Below are 21,678 nucleotides of genomic sequence, written 5' to 3' on the forward strand. Positions count from 1 at the left end.
AGCACCGGCATGGCTCGGGGGTTTCAAGGAGTGAACACTAGGCTCGATGCATCGACGACGCATGGAGAGCCTCGAGCAGAGATGGAGGACTTGCACTCCTACCTCCATGATGAGGGCACAGAGGACGAGCCCAGAGTGATGATGAGATGGAGCAGTAGACCTCCTGTCCATTCCCACCATGCTCTCAATGGACCCCTAGCTATTTGTCTTACCATGCAGCAAATTTATTTTTCTTTTTCTTGGTTGTAAGAATTTGAAGTCTAAAGTTCAGCTGAATTTTGTTGTAATCACTCGTTTGGCTTATGGAAAATGTATTCACAGCTGGAATTAAGGAATATATATATAAATATATACACATGTCTTTCCTTCCACTGTTGTCTATTATTTGCTATTGTCTTCGGCTTTCTCCCTAACACTCGCACACATTCCAATTATGCATTGTTAGAAGCTTTTATTTTAGCAACCTATTGTGTAGAGTAAATCACAATTCCGCTTAGATCGTGGCAGTGCAGAGCATCTCGCCTCGATACCATTGTCACACCCCTATTCCGACAAGGAATATAATATCATATAAAGGGTGACTAGGACGACGCGTGTCATCCTACTAAACCGCCGGATCACCGACACAGTGTCCCAACGCATAGTCATATCAATATTGACACAATATAATATTAGAATGCAGAAAAGAGGAATATTACATTCCAATGATCAGTAGTATTGCGGAAGCGTATAAATCGAATAGTTACAAGATGTTCAAAGCTAGATGATAAATACGATGAATTAGTTACATTTCCAATGATCATCTAATAACTATCAAAAATGGTATTACAGTAAGTATTTCACCATAGGCCTTAGCCTCAAAAGTAATCAAAAGGGGATCGAGTCCCGAATATCCTCACGGCCCGTAGGCACAATCATCGCAAGGACACCCGTCGCCATGTTCCTCAAACACGGCCTCCGGTTCCTCCTCACCGATCTCATCGTATCCCGAGGGCTGAACTCCAAGTCCCGCGAGATATCCGTCACCTGCACCATAATCTAAAAAAAATGTGCGCACGAGGGGGTTAGCTCCACTGAGCCAGTGAGGGGATGGGAATGCACAAACACGCAATTCACATAGTCCAATGATGCATGCACATGTTAAGTTCATTTTTCCACCTATCAAACAACTAAGTCAATGGCATATGCCATCGTGACAACTCGGGAGACACCGTGGGTCACTTAACTTATCGCCACAATGAAACCTCAATTGTCACGTGGGACCTACGCCGATCGAAGCCTCCAAGACCACTCAGTGGCGGACACTCGATAACCAATACTACCATGATGGCCTCTCCCACCCTCCACGAATCCGTTGTCGATTACCCAACACCCGAACCCCTCGTTGGTAAGGGTCGTAGCATAAGGGTGTGAAATCCTAGCCACAAATATACTACATGCAAGTCCTATCGCCCCGAGAGGTAATCCGGCGCATCAACTTTTCATCCGGTTTAGTGCCCGGTTACACAAGACGGCACGGCGCATACGTTCAACATGACATTCAACATAATTTCTTCATAAATGTATATAGTGTTGGTTCCAGCACCGGTACCCACCGGCACCGAGACCCATCAAGATACAACATTACCAATCAACATTATAACAAATAGATATAAAATTATGCAATATGCGCAAACATGCTTATTAATTATAATGAGTACATAATATATAGTGCAATAATAATAACAAGCCCAAACAACCAAACCCACTCACAACGTATACGCCAAGCACCACGATTATCAGTTGTCGCCTCGATCAAGCAATAAGCCACAAAAGTGAATATATTAACCTATACAAAGAGTGGAATAAGGTTACACGAGCGAAAGGAACGGATCCCCAAAAGGTCTCCCATAAACACTTAAGTATAAGGTTTCAGAGACGAAGTGGTTGCAGGAGTGGTTTCATGCCCAAATTCTGCAACCACATGTAAATCCTAGGAAACCGGGGTTCGGGACGTTTTAGTCAAGGTCGGATGCGGATGTGGTTTCGAAAAACTGAATCCGAGTGTAAATCCGAGCTTCAGGGGCTCGGACAATTTTTGTCAAGGTCGGATGCGGATGTGGTTTAAAAACTGAATCCAGTGTAAATCCGACCTTCAGAGAATCCATCTCGGGAAGGTAATTTCAGGGTGGTTTCTTGCAGGTCTGAACCCACATGTAAACCCTCACACCTTCAGGTCCAAAATCCGAAGGATTCCCCTCCAAGGACCCCATTTCAAGTGGTTTTTAAAGCACAAGGACTTCAAGAAAACTCCATCCTAAGCTCATTAGGGTCCAACCTTAAATCTCTCAAATGGCAATGAGAACCCTCACATTAGAGCTCATAATGGAGTGAACTAACTCCACCATAGCTTGGCTTTAATAGGTTCCAAGAGAGATCTAGGTCAATCTCTCCCATTACCCAACCCCTTTTTGAAATCCAAAATAGAAGAAAGAAGAAGGTTCAATAGCTTACCTTCCCCCAAGATGAGAGCTCCACGATTTCTAGCCCAAGAGATGGGGTCTCCACCTTCCTCCAAGCCTCTCTCTCCTTCCTCTTTCTCTTTCTCTCCTCTTTCTCTCCTCCACGATTTAGGGTAGAAGAGGATGTTGAAGAAGAAGTGATGTTCTCTCTCTCCCTCATGGACTCATTTATAATAAATGGGTCTATGGGTACCCTTAGTCAAATGGGTCATGAGGCCTAATGGGTCAACCCATTAGTCCTATGTGGGTAAGTGGATGGAATAACCCATCATTGGGTCAATAGGTTATATGGGCCTGCCCACAACCTCAATTAGGGAAAAGCCCATTCTTAGATGGGTTCATATGAGATGGGTTTAAGTCCCCAATGTACTTCCTAAAGGTACGCGGGACCCGAACTTAAATTATTCCCTTCTCTCATGAAATAGCTCGAGCGGTTCAAGCCCGGACCCGCACTTCGAGGTTACCAAGGGAAGAATAATTAATAAGTCTTGAGGCTAGAACTTACTTTTCCCCCTGTCATGGTTTATTACCCATGACCCCGAACAGCTTCGCCACGGCAATGCTAAGCTCATCACCGAACGAAATATCCAGCTGAGGTGACGGTCCAGGATGCTCTCTCCTGAACTCCTCGCTTCCCGGGCTGGTACTTGGAGGGTAGTCGACGAAGTCGCCGTCCACGAACTTTCCCCACTGGCGGTTGAGGAATCTTTCCTCCACAGGCAAACCCGTGCTGTGGTCAACGATTTTGTAGCTAGGTTTGACCATCATGGAGAACAGGTCACCAGCATACATGGCAGCGGTATCTACACGTCACGAGAAGAAATGATATTTAATTATATCCCGGGGTACGGGTATAACACTTAGTGAGTGGGTCAGACATAGGCTTAGTTAGTAAATACGCGTATCCGAACATTTGATTAACAAAAAACATATTTTACTGTATAAATCCATATATAAGGTAAAAAAATGCGTCTTTTACGTGGGACCATATTATACATGTATAAATATGAATTAAAGACGTATAATACTTTTAACTTAAAGTTAGTTTATGTTAAAAAAAAAAGATAAAAAATAAAAGAAGAAAACACGCAATAAAACACTCACAACTCTCAGGAAGTTAAAAACTTAACAATTCCGGTCTTCGAACCCTAGCCGCCGGCTGCCCCCATTCATCTTCTTCGTCTCCATTCCCATTTCAGTTCAACGGCGGCCAGCTAGACTTCCTATAAGGCTCAATACCCCCCTGCCTGCCCCCGGATCGTTATCCTCTGCTGTCCGCTGCCCGAACAGCACCTGCTGTCCCTTCACATGGGGGCGAAATGACGACTTTACCTCCCTGCCCGAGGGAGGTTAAGTCGTCATTTCGCGCCCCATGTGAGGGGACAGCACTCTGTTCGGGCAGCGAACAGCAGAGGATAAAAATTCGCCTGCCCCCTTCCTATTCTCCATCTCTGTTAATGGTTAGTCGCAGCGGGGCGATTGCAGTGGCAGACAAGCTCTGTTCCTCTTCTCCTCCTCCATCTCCTTTCGCCAAATGGTTGCAGCGGCGATTGCAGTGGCAGGAACACTCCATCTGAGGCTCTCTCTTCTCCGTCTCTATTTTTCCAGCGAGTCTTTCTTCTCCATCTTCATCTGTATTCTTTTCTCAGCTTTTATGGTCTTCTTTTTGTTTCCCTCTGTTTTGCTTCTATTTGATGTAGAGAATAATGAGGAAGGAATAGAAGCTCTGAGAAGAATGGAATAGAAATGGGATTTTTAATAATCAGGTCCTTAAGTTCGCTCGACTCTGAATTTTCTTTTGCACAATTTCAACATTTTTGTTGTGATCTTTGCAACGGCTATTTACCTTTCACACCTTTGTAAAGACTGAAAACATTCGCTTGCAGAAGCTACTTGAAATTGTTGGTTAGAAAACATGCCATAAAGAATGGATGGTGGTGCCAGGGATAATCAGTTTAGTGATATTCTTCTGTTCCAGAAAGCTCTATAAATGAAATTTATGGCTTGAATTAGGAAAAAATCAGGAAACAAAATTAGTCATTTCTAAGAAGTCTAATGAATGCTTATCAGCTGGAGAAAGTAGAGTCAATTGTTATGGCTTGCGTGTCTTTTAACTCTTATTCAATTTTGGTAAACTTAGAAGTTAAGCATATGAAAGCAAACCTTACAATTAACCTCCATGAGAGAGACAATGCATGTAATCAATTTGAGTTTTGTCAAATTTGTAGGGAACAGACTGAGAAACATAGTGTTTATTTGAGTTGTGAGGTTTCTTTTTGATAAAATCATTTTCTCTATGCTATTATTTTGTTTATTAGGTGGTGAGTGTCTGTTATGTAGTGAATATATGTCTGTATTTTTGCTTACAGAGTGGCTGTATTAAACACGTACCGTATCATTGCTGTATGCGTTTTATTACACAGGATTTTTGAAAAGTATTATTGCCGTCTAACCAGTTAATTGCCATACGTATCCATACCCGTTTTATTGCTGTTCTCGAATTCACTAAGGGCATAGGTAGGCCTAACCATGGATCCAAGGTCCTAAAACTTGGGTTTCGACCAGCAAGAAACAGAGATATGGTCGTATCCTGTGATTTTTTCCAAGCCAACTCGAGCTGGTGGTTTCGAGGCCCAGAAATGCTCTTTTTGATCTGATTTTTTGTATAAAACTTATTTTTGACATTCTAAACACAATGCATGAACTATTTTCACAAAAAATTACACTCAAAATGGTACTTGTGGTTTTTGACCCAAGTTTACTAGTGTACGCATAGTGTACTGAGAATCATTTGGTATATCATTTACCTAAGATATTATTCATAAATTAGCAAATACGCCCCTATTTGAATCTAATAAAAATAGTTAAAAAAATCAAATTCCAGAAAGATAAAGTCAATTCCCCAGTTCAAGAACAAAAATTGGATTTTCGGCGGTAGGTGCGATTTTTAACTTTTAAATGCTTGGGTTTTTCTTAAATCTAAAAATTCCATAAATCTTAATGTGGTAAACATTGCTAAAAACCAAACAAATCCAAGATTGCTTAAATCTGATTTATATTGAAGAAGTTATGTACCGGTTAAACCTTAATTTGGTGTGCGCTAATGCTGTTTAAAATCACTCTGAATGAAATATTTTTTTTAGAAAAAAAAAAGAGAATATTTTACCGTACTTTTGGTTTTTAGCAATGTTTTACCATATTAAGATTTATGGAATTTTTAGATTTGAGAAAAACCCTAGCATTTAAAAGTTGAAAATTGCACTTACCGTTGAAAATCGAGTTTTTGTTCTTGAACTGGAGGGTTGACTTTATCCTTTGGAATTTTATTTTTTAACTATTTTTATTGGATTCAAATAGGGGGTATTTGCTTATTTATGAATAATATCTTAAGTAAATGAAATTATTTACTGAAATTATATTAGGTATAAATAAGGCTAAATAAGTGTCTGTCCTAGTTTCTGGCATAAATAACTGTTTGTCTTGCTTTCGAGCGAGGTTTCCTCAAGTTTCGATGGGCATGGGTGTCAAAACTTGCGAAATATGGGTTGTTTCGGTTGAAACAGGTCGAAACTAGTGACTTTTTAAACTCCACCCACAACTCGTCTTGGTTTCTTGCGAAACCGAGATATCTTGGTGTTTCGGTTGGTTTTGATTGAGTTCTCTTTCCATGCATGGATCTTCCAGGTTTTGACCAGTTTTGACCATATTTCGAATATTTCGGTAGTTTCGACCAAAACTGGTTGAACAACTACTTAAAATCCCCCATCTCCATCGAAGCTTGTCTTATTTCGACAGGTTTCTACTGAGAGCACCGGGTTTTTAAGTTTCAACTCCTAGAATGAGGATTTTGCCAAGAACTTTGATTTTGGGCTCAAAACATGTATACATATATGGTGCATTCCGAGGAGTGGTGACGATTTATTCAGTCATACACAGCTCGTGGAATGGACCTGCCAAGAAGCTCCACATGGAATTGAGTGGTGAGTGTTGTACTTGTATGCTTGTTTTTCCATTCTAAGTTGGTGTTCTTTCCGATCTCTACGCATTTCACCGCTCCACCGGAAATTCTCTTTGCCCCTACCGTACTCCAGCTTGGTAGTTTCCACCGCTTGTCCAGGGTTGAGCCCTGGGATTTGACAGCGGACTTGAAAAGCCACCTACAGACGCTTTACGCCCAATCAGTCCTCAGTTCGGATTGCAGGCTGCAACTCACCTGCATGAAGCCGGAATCGCTAGTAATCGCCGGTCAGCCATACGGCGGTGAATTCGATCCCGGGCCTTGTACACACCGCCCGTCACACTATGGGAGCTGGCCATGCCCGAAGTCGTTACCTTAACCGCAAGGAGGGGGATACTGAAGGCAGGGCTAGTGACTGGAGTGAAGGATCGTCGAATTTGAAATGACAACAGAACGCATAGGTCATTAGAAGGAGTTCTAATAAACATATACTTAAAAGTATACCAGCGAATCACCTTATTTCCTGTATGTTTTGATTGTTTTAGTAACTTATTTACATTTCTAGTAGCTCAATTATATGTAGACTCGATGCATAATAGGGCTAGTGTACAGCAACATTCAGTGTAACCTAGCAAACTTGTGTCCAAATCATAGTTGTCACGGCGTCACGGCGATCCAAGTCGGTGGAAGGGTGTCACGTCGATATATCGACATGTCGCCCGCCATGGCGTTGCCATGGCGAGCATGTCGACCATGTTTAATTTTTTATTTTCTCTATTTTTAATGTCATTGAGTATGCCATAATATATGTCCTATAACATCAAAAATCAACATGAAAGTGTACTACACTACTACTAATATACTATGCCACTATGGTTTAATTCATGAAAGTGTAACTAATATCCATTAGTGTATATGAAAGTATGAAAAATTGAAAATATAGATAACCTATCAAATAATTGAAAGCAATAGTAAAAATTAAATGATAGGCTAACTTTTGCATCAAGCTTGATAGCAATAGTCTTTCTTGAGTGTGTGTGATTTGGAGCAAAGCAACGAACAAAGTAATAGGTATATATTAATATATATGAATTTGATGAAAGAGGAGAGGAAATTATGTATTTAAAAGCCAAAAATAATTTAAGATAGATAATGAATATAGTAATCAAAGATCAAATTATTAAAGTCAAGTAATCAACCAAATATAGATAACTTTAAGTCCTTAACTAATCTTCAAAGATCAAAGTTTAAAGTTCAAACCTTCAAAGTTTAAATAATCCATAATCATAATATCCAAAAGGACCAAAACTAATTAATTATCATATTCATCTAAAAGATCCGCATTTGGCAGATTTTCTTGTCGTGGCTCTTCGACACCAACATAGTCATCTCGACATTCTCGTCGTCATTCACATCATCTTCCTCTTCTTCCTCATCTTCATCTAGCTCGAGTCATCCCGAACATCAGCCATCCTTGAGCTACCTCTCCTCTAGCATGTCCACGGCGTGAATATGTCACATCGGCTCTAGAGGTTGATGCTTGAGTTCTCCTTGGTCGGATGGGGGCTTCAATCGATGCCCCCATTGCTCTACCAACATCATCCCACGTGAGATCATCATTGGGATGGACTAAATCTTCCTCCGACTCGGGTAACCATCCACTCACTAGACCAATCCAGCTCATCAAGAATTAGTGGATCATATGTTTTGTTTTTGCCTTCCACTCACGCTCTCTGTTGAAACCTTTCATGGAGGCGGCTATTGTATTGAACATAGACTAGATCATTCAAACGAGAATGTTCAGTCTATTCCTCTTTTGGTATGAATCTGAATTCATAAACAAGAGAGAACAAAAAGTCATTTTTCAATAAAAAGACATAACAAAAGTGGAAAAAAAGAGTCTAAAAATAAATTAAAAGTAAATGTAATCATGTAAGTTAATACTTAATACTTACAAACTCAAATGTGCTCGATTGCGCTCATAACTAGAAGAAGAGCAACAAAGGCCTAGTATGCGTCGTGCAAGCTTTGAAAGCTCAAAAGCACGACCTCCATTTGTACTCCACCAAGTAACTATAAAAATATAATAAAAAAACTGAATTAATAGTAATACATCATAGACATAGTAGCATACAACGTAGGTACAAACTAAAAATACTAAGTTACTTACTAGGATTTATGGTTGTCCGTTGTCTAATCGCCATATCCCTCCGAAACAACCCTTTGAATATCTATAATCATCAATTTGCAAAGTTATCTTGTCTTTATAGATAGGTCAACTACCAATCTGGTCATGACATCAACCAATGAGATGTGTAGATTGGCAATCAGTTCGCCATTTTCATTTTCCTTGAACATGAAAAATTTTCCGGGATTAAGAAATAGTGCGGCTCCATACAATGGACGCTCCATCGACACTCCCAACGCCCGTCAATGATACTTATAATTTTCTTCCACAGCCGTTCTTTATGTGCTAAATGTTCACGTATTTTCTTTTTGCCTCTTCCATAGCAACATAAACTTCGTGCATTGCAGCCTCTCATCACCATCAACAATCCTCAAAACAACAATAAGTGGCTTCGATGCTCTAATAAAATCCTCCACGATGTTCCAAAATGGTACAACAAACACCGTTTCTTCCACTTTCTTTCCAGCCTCTGTCTTTGACAAATTAGAACCCTTCCACTCATCGAAATAAACAAATGCTTCAATGCATCCTTATGCCTAACTAAGCTCCGACATGTCAAACAAGCAGTTGCAAATCTAGTAGCTGCAGCTCTCACAAGATCTTTTTGTCAGCTTCTTTTCCTCATTGCATCAAGAAGACGTGTGTGCCTGTAGATGAAGGTGGTTATTTTTTTGCCTTACCTATCACATTCTTAAAGTCTTTCGGACCACCTATATCCTCCAACATCGGTCTAAACAATGGGCTGCACAAGGAGTCCAAGTATAGCTTTCTTCTCTTTTCCATAAGCATTTTACCAAGCCAACTTATAGTTTGAAGCATTGTCATCTACAACTTGAATGACATAATCCTCACCAATCTCATCAATTTTGCTATCAAGCAATTCAAATAGCATTTGTGCACTTTGAACCATACCAGACGCATCAACAGATCCCATGAAATAAGTCCCTCTCGGGACGCTTAACGAGAAAATTAATTAAGTGCCTTCCCGTTTATCCGTCCATCCATCGACATAAGAGTGCACCCATACGCTTCCAATACTCTTCATATTTTTCTTCATCTCTGCAGTTTCATTCACAGCATTTCTTAACAATGGCACTCTCACTTGATGATATGAAGGTGGAATATATCCAGAACCATATTGTGCAATAGACTCGCACATCACCTCAAAGGTCCTTGCCTTAATAGCATTGAATGGGATACCTTGCGATACAACCACTTAGCAATGTGATAATCAACTCTAGCTTTTTGTTCGGTGTCCTAAAACGGTTCTCTATAGTAGTCCGAGTAGAACTACTATTATGCCTCTCATTGACTACTTGCTCAGAGTCCGTCTAACATGAGCATCCATGGGACCCCTTACTTGAGGCTGAGTAACCTTTCTTTTCTTAGCAATTGTCCCGAGCTAGGAGCCACCCTAGCAGCCTGTAGGAGTGCGGGATTGTCCTTCTAGTGTATCTTCGATTGTATTTGCCCTCCAACTTCTACAAGCATTATCATCACCATCATTATCATCCAATACTTCTGTAATTTGTTTCTTCTTTTTTTATTTAGAGCTGCCCTCATCACTTGAGAAATAGAATCATTCGTCTTGGTACACTTAATAACGTCTCCATATCCACCCACCAAATGTTGCTTCAATCTTTTAATTCCACAACTCATTTCTTTGCCACAAAGGGTGCATTTAACAACATTCTTGTTTGTTAGATCTGGCCAATACCCATACTTCCACCAGGGTCATTTGATTTGGCCTTTCTTGTTGGGTCTTTGCTTGGATCATATCCTGGAGTAGCTCCAGTTTACAATATTTTCACCCCACTACTAATTGGTGTAGAACCATCCATTAGTTGAGTGAAAGACACTAGTAGACTACAAAGGTAACAAAACAAAAAAAAAAACAATTAAACTGATTTTTAGCATATTAACATTAAGCTGAACTAGGATGGAATACAGTCAAAACACAAAATCCAAGTACTGGTTTTTAGCAGATTAACATTAATGGATGGAGGGGGAAAAAAAAACTGAAATTATGGACTTGAATATGTGCTTGCTGCTGTTGTGTGTGTGACACTGTGAGTCTGTGACTGAGACTGTGAGTGAAATCAGTGAATAGGGATGGACTACTGGCTGTAATAACTATTAAATCCCTCCCCCCATTGTCTCTCGAGTCTCGACTCTCTCCCTGTCTCTGTGTGTGTAAGTGTAACTGTGTATGTGTGGGCCTGTGGCTGTGTGCAAGGTAAGAAGAAGAAAAATAAAAACAAACACCTTCTATGTGACTGTGCAACCCTGCAACTGCAAGGCAAGAAAAAGGAAAAAAAAAACAAAAAACAGAGATAGTTCGGCTGTAATAAATCCCTCCCCCTTCTGTCTCTCAACTCTCTCCCTGTCTCTGTGTGTGACACTGTGTGTATGTGTGCACTGTGCAGGGCAAGAAGAAGAAGAAAAAAAAATGCAAGGCAAGAAGTCCCAAGGTCTGCGACTGTAAGCAAGCTAGTTGCAAGGCAAGAAGAAGAAAAAAGGAAAGAAAAAAAAAACCGAGAGGACTATGGTTACAACACTGGCTGGAATAAATCCCTCCCCCCTCTCTCTCGGCTATGTCCCTGTCTCTGTGAATCTCTGTGACTGTACAAGCAAAGAAGAAAAAAAAAAAAAGAAAAAACCGAGAAGGCTATGGTTACAGCACTGACTGGAATGAATCCCTCCCCCTCTGTCTCTCGACTATGTCCCTGTCTCCGTGACTGTACAAGCAAAGAAAAAAAAAAAAAAGAAAATAAAAACCGAGAGGAGTCGAGAGTGAGGACTACTAACTGAAATAAATCCCCGTCTCTCGACTCTCTCCCTGTCACTGTGTGTGTAAATGTGGCTGTGCAAGGCAAGAGAAAAATAAAAATAAAAACGATACTACTGGCTGTAGTAGTGATCGGAGGCTGGGAGGAGAAGAACTGAAGAAGAAGAAGTTAAGAAGAAGAAGAAGAGGTCTGCCTGGGAGGAGGAAGCAAGGCAAGAGAAAAATTACAAAAAAACGATACTACTGGCTGTAATCACTACCGGAGGCTGGGAGGAGAAGAACTGAAGAAGAAGAAGTTAAGAAGAAGAAGACGAGGTCTGCGGCGTCTGCCTGGGAGGAGGAAGAAGATCCAAATTAAAAAAATTACAAATTTACTTACTTGGAGAGTTGGAGTCCTGGAGATTGCCGGAGAAGCTGGAGAAGTTCGAAGTTCGAACTTGTTCGAAGGCTGCCGAGACTCGAGAGTTGCAGGAACTAGGAAGCGAGGAAGTTACCGTTGCCGCTTGCCGAGTCACGATCCCTCTCCTCTCGATTTTCCTTTTGCTATTTCTAATTTTCTATTTCCCCCATTAGGGTATAACCGTATAAGACTATAAGAGTATAAGTTATTATGTTTATTTAAGTTTTATGATAATGTGTATTGTAGGTGTAACTTGAAAAAGTTACACCTCCAATACACATTAAAAAACATCTAAGTTATTAAATCGCTTTTAAAAAATATATATATATAAACCTGACTTTTATACATTAAATGTTCAAATATCGGTCGACATACCCATATATCGTGGTATGGCGTCCATGGCGACGCCATGGCGACGCCATGGAAGCCATATCGCTCGATATTTATACATATACCATGGCGGATCTCGATATGCCCTTTCCCCAGCGCCAGGACGCCATGGCGGCGCCATGGCGACGCCATGGCGACGCCATGACAACTATGGTCCAAATCACAAGTACCATTTTTGGTGGTTTTTTTGTGAAACTAATTCATTCAATATGTATAAAATATTAATAGTTGGTGCACAAAGGAAAAAAAAAAGAAGCTGGGCCTTGAAACCTAGGTTATGAGTTTGGCCCAAAAAAATACCTGGTTTCGGTCGAAACTTGTGAAATCTTGGTTTAGGTTTGGGTTGAAACCGAGATTTAGAACCTTGGGCCTAACTGAGCCTGAAGTTTCTGTGTCAGAACCAGGTTCAGGTAAGGTAAAAAAAAAATTATGGGCCTCCGGCCATATGAACCACGTATTAGTTGCTATAAATGTAAGAGGGCCAGTCATATATAAGCTAGGCTCATTAACAATCTAATCGTTGTGTTTTAAAGGGGTATATTGTAATTTACAATACATATTAATGATATGTCACAGTTGTATATTATTTACATTTGGGGCTTGGGCTGGCAAGAAAAATGTGGGCCAACTCAGGTTGATCAGGCCTCAGACTGGACCAGACCAAGTTACATCCCTACTATTTCCATAGATCAAGCCAATATTGTAAGTGTTGATGATAACACCAGGATTTATTAACACTAGGACACAGAGACTGGTGGTAGCAGATCTCTGGCTGTTACTGCATTCATTGTTGTCAAGGCGTCACCTAGGGCACCTTGACAACTAGGGTTGCCTTGCGTCCAGGCCCCCTCCAATGCATTGGGATCGAATTAATTGAGCACATTCTTTTTTCTTTAAACAAGTCTACGAAGTGAGGGTCCTTTTTGTGAGCTTCCTTATCATATTCCACCTTGCTTTTAATCATCTTCTGTATTGAATCTTGCAGTGAGGGCCTGTTTTCCCACTTTTTGCTCTTTGTTTTATTGCATGTGTGTGGACATTAAACTTTGGTGTTACTGTATGTCCCCTATTATATGCTTGAATATCAGTAATTATGTCTATCCCTACATTATTTATTTTGATTTGCTTTTATCTGTTGTTTTTTCTTATTTTCTGTCCTTTGATCCCCTCTATGTTTCTCTGTGCTTTTATTCAACTTTTTCCCACTTCTTTCTTTTCCTTTCTTCAAATTCTTCCGCAGTCCCTCCCCTCCCCCCTCCCCCCCCCCCAAATAAAAAGATTCCTCTGTTTTAAACCCTCCCTCTCTCTCTCCACACACGTTCTTATGCTTTACTCTTAAGAGACTGATTTGCTGGACAGCTGTGGAGAATCTGGGCACTTTGCTCCGGTTCCACATATACACGTGTTTTTTACATCAGGTCCCCATTATGTGGTCCACTACAGAAGGGTTTTTTTCCGAGTACTTAAAGTTGTTGTCTTTATGGACCCACTTTTTCTGTGGTTCACTGTGTCCATGTGTAGGGAGTATGGTTTTTACTCCTGGAGGCCCTATGAAGTATGAACTTAGCCTGGCTTTGGCATTCTGAACTTATCAGAGTCTGGCTTTATTAATCTGACTTTTGTCTGTTTCGTTGGATTTTTCAAAGGTTGAAGATATAGTTGGAGAACATGCAGATATTTTCAAAGATCATTATTACATAAAACCTTCGGGGAACTGTGACCTTTCACGAATGAGTGATCCCCACAATGAATTCAAAGGGAAAAATGTACTCATAGAGAGAAATGATACTTCTACAATGGCATCAAAGCTGGGAATTTCCAAGGATGACTATTTGGATATTTTAGGAGCTTGCCGAAAAAAGCTTTTTGATGCAAGATCAGAACGGCCACGGCCACATTTAGATGATAAGGTATTATTTTTCCTCATACTACGTTTCTGCAGGAATCAGATTATTGTTCAAAAGATGTCAAGTATTTCTGAGCTTATCTTACTTACACTTTTAACAGATCAGGTTCTTGCCTAGGTAATTGTTTCATGGAACGGGCTTGCTATTTCAGCCTTTGCGAGAGCTTCTCAGATTCTCAAGGGAGAAGCCGAAGGGACCAAATATTGCTTTCCTGTTGTTGGGTGCACTGTAAGGCTCTGAATTCATGGATTGATTTTGTTTTCTGAATGCAAGTATTTTTTTACAAGGCTTTCCAGTCATTAACCAGTGCTATGCTTATTTTTTATCAGCAATTGTGGTAGTCTATTTGTTGGTCCGTGTTGAAAAAAATATAGGAAATTTTCCTTTCCGACAGCCTGCTAGTGTCCTCATTTCCTCTTACTATTTTTTTTGGGTGATGCAATTATAACCCAAAAAGAACCAGATTCCGTAAACAACATAGAGGAAGAATGAAGGGAATATCTTATCGAGGCAATCGTATTTGTTTCGGCAGATGAGAATATTCTCTCTCTCTCTCTCTCTCTCTCACACACACACACACAGACGACACCCCCCCCACCCCCCAAAAAAAAAAAAAACCCACTGTGGAGTCATTGATTTAGTTTCACATTTTCAGCCTAGCGAATACCTGGAAGTTGGAGAAAAGGCAGCATCTTTTATCAAGAGGCAGCTTTACGATGAGAGGGCAAACAGACTGAAGCATAGCTTTCGGAATGGTCCATCTAAAGCACCTGGCTTTTTAGATGATTATGCCTTTCTAATCTCTGGTTTACTGGATCTTTATGAGTGTGGTGGTGGTACCAGCTGGCTGTCATGGGCAATCGAACTGCAAAATACCCAGGTATGTAATAACTGTAAAGTTGCCTGCCTGCCTGCCTTTTCTTTAATTTTCCTTCTCACCCTAAAGGGTACCATCTGATGTGACATCCCATGGGAACTATCTTTCTAGGATGAGTTGTTTATGGATAGAGAAGGGGGAGGGTATTTTAATACTCCTGGTGAAGATCCTTCTGTTCTGCTCCGTGTTAAGGAAGATCATGATGGGGCAGAGCCTTCTGGAAATTCAGTATCAGTGATCAATCTTGTTAGATTAGCATCCATGGTTACGGGAAGCAGGTCCGACTATTACAAGCACAATGCAGAACATCTTCTGGTATGTTATTTTTTACCTTAAAACCTACATTTGCTGAGAACTTGTAACTAATTTTAAATCATCCCTAATGCAGTTTGTTGTAATATATGGGTTTTCAGGTAGTTTTTGAATCACGTTTGAAAGATATGGCTATGGCCATCCCCTTGATGTGCTGTGCAGCAGATATGCTCTCTGTTCCTTCCAGGAAGCAGGTTGTCTTGGTTGGCCATAAACCAAGTGTGGACTTTGATGGAATGATTGCTGCTGCTCATGCATCCTATGATCCTAATAAAACTGTGAGTAGAACACAAGCACATGATTGTTTTGTATATCCTTTTTCTTCAATATAATAATAGTCTTTTTTAAAAAATAAAAAATTGGGCAAGGATATCAACTAATGTCTGATGTTATTGGTTCGATTTTCTCAGGGTTCCAAGAATCGGGATCAGATTGGCCGATCCCAATTCCAGCCAATCCAGCTGGTCTGATTATTGTATGGAAACTAGGGCTAGGGCATTAAAACACCAATTCTGGGGCCGTTCCAGGCCCATTTGGAATCAGCCAGGACCTATCCGGATCATGATTCTGTTTTTTCTTTTTCATATTTAGTTCGTATTAGTGTCGAACAGACCTCCTCAGGATTGGATGTTGATTGAGGCTAATTGACTATTTAAGCTTGCACATAAACTGTCTAAAGCTTTTGTGCTTGTAATTGGGAATAGAGTTGGGACTTTAATATCACTTTATGATTGTCCCAACTTCAAGGATATTTATAGGAGCCATGTACTGATATGTTTTCCTAATGCTATTAATGACAGGTTATTCATGTAGATCCCAGCAACAAGGAAGACATGGAGTTCTGGGAAAGCAACAATGAAAACATAGCCATGATGGCAAAGAATAACGCTGCAACAGACAAGGTGGTGGCTCTTGTTTGCCAGAACTTCATGTGCAGTTCTCCTGTTACTGACCCTGAGTCTCTTAAGGCCTTGCTCCAACAGAAACCCTCTCTTCCTGTTTAGCTATGAGTGAGTACGAACTTCCTTTATACCTCACCCTCGTCATGTATTTCAACCTACAACTGCTGGAAGACAGGGTGGCCAATGTTTGACATGTATATGCCGTTTGTGTGGAGGATCTGTTTCCCTTTTTTTATTCTCATTTGGGTTAAATATATATTTTTTAAATTGTAAAAAGATTATCCTGCTACTGCAAACTGATCCTTTGATGGGTTTTATTTTAATATAGACTGGTACTTAGTTCTGCCATTGTGGTAGTTTGGAGGGTTTTGAAATTTTGTGCTCCGGTGGACCTCGAGGTTTTCTGCTCACAAGTGGCAAATTGAGTTTGGAAAAAAAAAAAAGAGAGGAGATTATGGAAGAGTGCTCGGCCTATCAGGTCGGCTGGGTCGGGTTGGATTACTAGAAGGTGTGCACCGATAGATAAGGGGATGCATGCCAAGACACACGAAAGGGTATCTTATTACGAGGAAAAGTCTCTTTGAGCAATCGATGTAAGCATTACTGTTATGTTAATGGGGTTCAATCTAGTGGATGGGGGTTAGTTTGGGTCAGTCTAATATGAGATTGGTTAAATGATTTGATTTAATGCGTTCCATTAGTTCTGGAGCTTTTGGCGTATTAGTCAAGTACCTAACATTTGGTATCAGAACTAGGCACCACGTCATAGAGAGGACTACTTAGGAGAGTGCTACCTGGAGTAGAGTAAAAGTCGTCAAAAAAGAGTTGTTTGCTGCCAGACAAAAACCTTGGGGTAGACTGGAACCACTTGGAAAGGTCTACTTAACGTCAAAGTGAGAACTGCCTAAAATGAGTCGTCGAGGACGAGGGTTGCAGAAGCATGATGGTTTGTTATGTGCTTAATAGGGTTCAATCTAGTGTATGGGTGTTAGTTTGGGCCAGTGTAGTATGAGATGAGTTAAAGGGTTTGATTTAATGTGTTCCATCAGTTCTGGAGCTTTTAACGTAACGATCGAGTACCTAACACTTACGTTCACCGTTTCTGTTTTCTCCATTGATTGATTGTCCCACTCAATTGGCTCAAAGAACACTCTTTCTTATTATTAAATCAGGAGAGTTTGATAAATGATTAATCTTGGATTATCTTTTCTTTATCGAACGGTTGGGATGACACAACATACTGTTTGAGTTTTAATAATACCGCAAGCGTATGGGTCAATCATAGCTACAGGTCGAACATAAGGAGATGTATGCCATTCTATCTTACTCACTTAAAAGCAACGCAAAGTGAACCAAATTAATTAAGGTGTTTAGTTAAACTAACGAATCCTAACTCACAAGCATCTACGTCCTAACACATCCATCTAACCTACTATGCATCTAACGCGGATTAACGAAATTGGAGGAATTAAAATTACCACAACCACACCACAACCACACCACAACCACACAATCAAAAATTAGAAATCAAAGAAATAAAACTAACGAATTGTTCCTTGAACTGGACTGAAGTTGATTGGCTTTCTCTACCACACTTGAATGTGCATACCAAATCTGAAAAATAAAACAAAAATACTTAAACTAAGAGCTTAACATAAGGCATGATGATGAAAGTAAATAAAACATAAAATCCCAAAAGCATGGAAGAATTAGAGAGGTAGAGAATGAGAATAAAATAAAAAGAGTGGAAAAATAAAATCCTACTAGAATGGAGGAATTAGAGGTGATGAGAGTAAGAATAAAAATAAAAAGGATAGAAGAAATATGAGACTAGGAATGAGAAAAAGAAAAAAAAAAAAAGAACTTTGAATCAATACTCACTTCTACCAAACTTGTAATTACATGAATTAATTAGGCATTGGATGGATGTAGTTGATGAAGCTTGAAAAACTTGAATGAATTTTGCATGTCTTCCTCTTTCAAATCTCTAAGTCTTCTCATAAGAATTAGAAACCTAGAAGTAGAAAGCTTAAAAAACTAGGAACTAGAGATTAAGAGATTACAACCATATTGAAGACAATAATTGAATTAAACTTGCGTAAAATTATTACAACCATGGAAATCAAATTCATAAAATCAAACTAGAAATTAAAAGCAAAAAATTAGAGGAAGAAGAAGATAATTTTCATTAAGAATTGAACACCTTACAACCCCCAACCCCTTAGGTATTTATAGGGGAAGGAGAAAGAAGAGAGAAGAGGAGGGAAGCCTCCACGGTTTTGGGAGGTTCCCTCCTCTAAAAATCGTGGAGTGTAGAGAGAATCCTCCAAAAATTTGATTTTCATCTCTCTTTCCTTTACAACTTGCTTGAATCCCAAGGAAAATAAAAAAAATAGAAAGTGGGGAATATACAAGGCTAAGCTCAATAGACCTGCTATTTTCTAAAATGCAGAATTTCCAATTTAATTCCTGTGTTTCCTTTTCTTTGCAGGTGTCTTCTCCAAGTAATGTGATCAAGGCATCTCCAATCTTTGACTTTTCAACCTTCCAACGATGAGAGAATATTCTCCACAAGATATCCATCCATAGTCAAATTCCTATAATACCCTTGGAGATTTGGAGGAGAGAGAGAGTGATGACTAGGATTCCATTCAAGGATTTATTAAATCCCCACATTGTCCTTAAAAAATCGTGGAGCATGTGTGCTCCAAAAAAAAAACGTGGAGAGTGGCATGTGTGCTCCAAAGAAAAACATGGAGAGTGGTCCCCCCATGTGTGGATGGCAGCTCTTCTCTCTCTTCAAGATTTGAAAATCGTAGAAAGGGTCTTGTACTTGCATTAAATCTCAACCCTTGATTATAAACACCTTCTTTGATATAAAAAATACCCTTGGGTGGCAGATAGGCTTGGGCTTGCATTCCAGCTCATATCTGGCCCATTATTCTTTCCTAACCTGAAAAGAATAATCGCTTGCATGGTGGCTTAAACGAATGCGTACTTGAATTTCGTCACGTCCATCTTGCTCAAAATTCAGTCCTCTTTACAACCATGGAAAGAAATATGGTGACTTTGCGTGTAGATTAGGAGATGCAACTCCCGATAGTCCAGAATAGCATAAAATGACCAAAAACCTGAAAAGTACAGGAAAGCACTCGAGTAACTCTGTTCAATGTGGTAAAATGCATGCTTTATACCCTAAGATTTCACACATAAATGTGCTCATCAGATTCCCCCACACTTGAACTTTGCTTGTCCTCAAGTAAACAAAACAAAAATTAATCTAAAATACAAAAATCCTAACTCACTTTCACAGGAATCACAGTTGCACTTAGCATATGCAATAAGCCTTTAAACCCCTAGGTTACGCCTAGTGGACGAGTTTAGTCTCGTGGGTGTTTGCAGTGAATGTACACCCAAAATTTAATAAGTCAAGAAATGGTGCAAATTTTAATCATGGCATGAGTAGGATAGTGCACACAATCCCTAAAAGTGCTCAAATAAAGATCAAGGAGCCAAAGATTCCCCCACACTTGAATTTTATTACCCCACATCAATTCAAGCAACAAGCATGCATCAAGATTAAGGGATCTTCTCATATCTTCTGAACACTACTCACCTTCAGGTAAACCACTCATAGCATCGATAGAACCAAAGACTCAGGCTTTGAGCATTTTTGACCATACTTTCTCTTCAAACAGTGAACTCTATTTCTACTCCACTACTGTTACTTGAATGACATGGTGGAGCATACATCAGATACCGAAGTACTTGGTAGCTTCGCTTTTTGCATATATCTATAAAGACATTGAGACATTGATGCGAGAGCTTTTTTTTGAGTTTCCTTCCAAGGAATTTCGAACAAGTCACTCTGCTTCCTGAAGCACCAGTGCCCTGTCTAGTTCCAAGGAATTTCACTTTCCTTTCTTCTCTTTTTTTTTTTTTTTCCATTCACTTTCATGCCTTGCTATAAACAAATTGGTCTCAGCTACTAGCCAAAAGATCAAAGGGTCCATAAAACACAGAGGAATCTAACCATCAAATGAAATAGTGCTCATATTTTCTAACTTAGTCCCCATCACCGGATACATACCAATTACCGTCCTTGGAAAGGGATTTTGTTTATTATTTCGCATGTTCGGGCACCTAAATCCCTCTTTTTCTCTCTTCGCAATCAAAGAAACGTATGCACAAAACCAAAACTACCACCACAAATAAAATTCACCAATTAAGTTCACACCCCCCCCCACTTAATTCATGCAAAAAAGAAAGAATAAGGACAAGGGAGGTCAAACATACCAGGATATCAACCATCAAGGTAAAGAGGCTTATGGAGATCCATGACCTCTTCCACAATTGGAACGGGCATCTCAATGTATGGCTTCAAATGTTGGCCATTCACTTTAAAAATAGCACCTGTATTTGGATTGACAACTTCAATAGCCCCATGAGGATAAACAGTTTGAATAATATAAGGGTCATCCCATCTAGAGCGCAACTTACCATGACCGTCGGAGCTTCTCCACCTCTTCTTTGATCGCAGTTTTCCGATCGAGGGCATAATTTCTTCTTTTCTGTTGGATCGGCTTTTGGCTCGGATCAATGTGGAGTCGGTGCTCAGCTAAGTGTCTCAGTATGCCAGGCATGTCAGCGACCGACTATGCGAAGATGTCGGCGTTCATCTTCAAGAAATTTCTGAGCCGATTCCTTTGTTCCTCGCTCAACAACGATCCGAGCTATACCATCTTGGTAGGGTCTTTATCACTAAGGGAGAATGGGATGAGGTCTTCCATGGGCTTCCCGCGCCTCTCGATGAGCTCATCTCGTTGGTCTTCAGGGAGGTGCTCGAGGCACATGGCCATTCTTCGGACATTTCTTTTGTTTTGCTTGATGAATGTTCCGTAACACTCTCGAGCTTTCTTTTGGTCTCCTCGGATTTCTTCGATCCCGTTCTCCGTAGGAAATTTCATCTCCAAATGTACCAATGAAATGATCGCTTGGAGGGCGGTGAGCAACGGGTGGCCAAGTATGGCGTTGAAGGCCACCATCGATCGCACCACCATGAACTTGACTTTGACCGTCGCTTGACATGGTGCCTATCCGAGCGTTACCAGTAGTTCGATCGATCCCTTGATGGTGGTCAAGGCTCCCGAGAACCCGTGTATGGAGGTTCCTTCTGGTTTGAGCATGTCATCGCCGAGGCCGAATTGTCGGTATGCGTCGAGTAACATTAGATCTACCGATGCTCCCGTGTCTATCAATACTCTGTGAACAGGTCTTTTCACGATCTCCACCTGCACCACCAAAGCATCATCATGAGGTAAGTTTATACCTTCGAGGTCGGCTTCGGTGAAGGAGATTTTCGTCTCAGACTTCGACCTCTTGCTCGGCATCTCCACGACCCCGATAAACCTAGCATTATCCTTGGCTTTCCGGGTGGATTCTTGTCCGGGTCCTC

At 40.4% G+C, this 21,678-nt stretch overlaps 1 protein-coding gene across 2 annotated transcripts in view; it reads left to right on the top strand.

The window, feature by feature from the left end:
• Positions 1-16,452, top strand: part of LOC122667651 (spermatogenesis-associated protein 20) — a 43,101-nt gene extending 26,649 nt beyond the window's left edge. For both annotated transcript variants that reach the window (XM_043864021.1, XM_043864020.1), the window contains 6 exons: positions 13,872-14,135; positions 14,250-14,360; positions 14,788-15,012; positions 15,121-15,324; positions 15,423-15,599; positions 16,122-16,452. In XM_043864021.1, coding sequence (XP_043719956.1) covers positions 13,872-14,135; positions 14,250-14,360; positions 14,788-15,012; positions 15,121-15,324; positions 15,423-15,599; positions 16,122-16,325 — 1,185 coding nt within the window. In that variant the 3' untranslated portion in view covers positions 16,326-16,452. The remainder of the gene's footprint in view (positions 1-13,871; positions 14,136-14,249; positions 14,361-14,787; positions 15,013-15,120; positions 15,325-15,422; positions 15,600-16,121) is intronic.
• The last annotated feature ends 5,226 nt before the right edge of the window (positions 16,453-21,678 follow it).

This window comes from Telopea speciosissima, chromosome 7 (genome assembly GCF_018873765.1).
Source record: "Telopea speciosissima isolate NSW1024214 ecotype Mountain lineage chromosome 7, Tspe_v1, whole genome shotgun sequence".
In the NCBI taxonomy this organism is placed as follows: domain Eukaryota; kingdom Viridiplantae; phylum Streptophyta; class Magnoliopsida; order Proteales; family Proteaceae; genus Telopea; species Telopea speciosissima.